Here is a 1,415-nt window from a genome sequence, read left to right as displayed (position 1 = left end):
GATTTTAAGCCTGTGCCACCACACCTGGCTGAAGAGCCCTGACCTTGTTCTGCCTCCTGAGCATTTCATTGGGGACTACAACGAAGGTTTGCAATCGTAGAAGTTGGACTGGTATTTAACTGGGGAGCCAGGAAAACTCTTAGACCTTTCCGATGTAGCTTCTTTCCCCCTTGATTTTCTCCCAGCAGTTTTCTGGGACATTCTTCCACACAACTGAAGGCAGCCGGTGATGATGGAAGGGGGCAGCAACAGCTCCTCGGGAGGCTTCATTCTGATGGGTATATCCGATCATCCCCAGCTGGAGTTGGTCTTTTTCATAGTCATCCTCTTCTCGTACTTACTGACCCTCATTGGGAACTCCACCATCATCCTTCTTTCCCGCCTTGATGCCCGGCTCCACACCCCCATGTACTTCTTCCTCAGCAACCTCTCCTCCCTGGACCTTGCCTTTACCACCAGCTCAGTCCCCCAAATGCTCATCAATTTATGGGGACCAGACAAGACCATCAGCTATGGCGGCTGTGTGACCCAGCTCTACGTCTTCCTCTGGCTGGGGGCTACCGAGTGCATCCTGCTGGTGGTGATGGCATTCGACCGCTATGTGGCCGTTTGCCGGCCCCTGCGCTACTCCACCATCATGAATCCCCGGCTCTGCTGGCTGCTGGCTGCTGTTAGCTGGTTGGGTGGCTTGGGCAACTCTTTGATCCAGTCGACATTCACACTGCAGCTCCCATTTTGTGGGCACAGGAGGGTAGACAACTTCCTGTGTGAGGTGCCCGCCATGATCAAACTGGCCTGTGGAGACACCCGGCTCAACGAGGCCGTGCTCAACGGGGTCTGCACCTTCTTCACCGCCGTGCCCCTGAGCATCATCCTCGTCTCCTACTGCTTCATTGCCCAGGCGGTGCTGAGGATCCGCTCGGCCGAGGGCCGGCGCAAAGCCTTCAACACGTGCCTCTCCCACCTGCTGGTGGTGTTCCTCTTCTACGGCTCCGCCATCTATGGGTATCTGCTTCCAGCTAAGAGCAGCAACCAGGACCAGGGCAAGTTCATCTCCCTCTTCTACTCGGTGGTCACGCCCATGGTGAATCCTCTCATCTACACTCTGAGGAACAAGGAGGTGAAGGGGGCTCTGAGACGGCTGCTGAGGAAGGGGCGAGAGGTCGGCTGAGAGGGGAGGACTGCGCCTCGCCATCTCTGCGCAACATTTCTCATTTTTCCCTCTGGCCAGATGAAATGAGGAATACTAAGCCCAGTAAAACCAAGCCGTGTTCCTGACAGCCCTGAACTGTGGGTGCCCGGTTAGTGTTATTTGATACCTTTTATACTTATTTACCAGAAATCCACTGTGAACTACCACTAATAGGACAGAAGTGCGTTGTCCAAGGCTCTGAAGAGCCTGTTGAACTAATACA

General features: G+C 54.6%; 1 protein-coding gene across 1 annotated transcript; it reads left to right on the top strand.

Moving 5' to 3' along the window:
- Positions 1–229: 229 nt before the first annotated feature.
- On the top strand, positions 230–1,171 carry OR2C1 (olfactory receptor family 2 subfamily C member 1; the record flags this gene model as incomplete). The annotated part of the gene is made up of 1 exon (XM_080703309.1): positions 230–1,171. One exon carries the CDS (start codon positions 230–232, stop codon positions 1,169–1,171), a length of 942 nt encoding a protein of 313 aa, XP_080559435.1.
- Between the last annotated feature and the right edge of the window lie 244 nt (positions 1,172–1,415).

This window comes from Muscardinus avellanarius (genome assembly GCF_963383645.1).
Source record: "Muscardinus avellanarius genome assembly, chromosome: 10".
Classification (NCBI taxonomy): domain Eukaryota; kingdom Metazoa; phylum Chordata; class Mammalia; order Rodentia; family Gliridae; genus Muscardinus; species Muscardinus avellanarius.
This window is presented reverse-complemented; position numbering and strand designations above follow the sequence as displayed.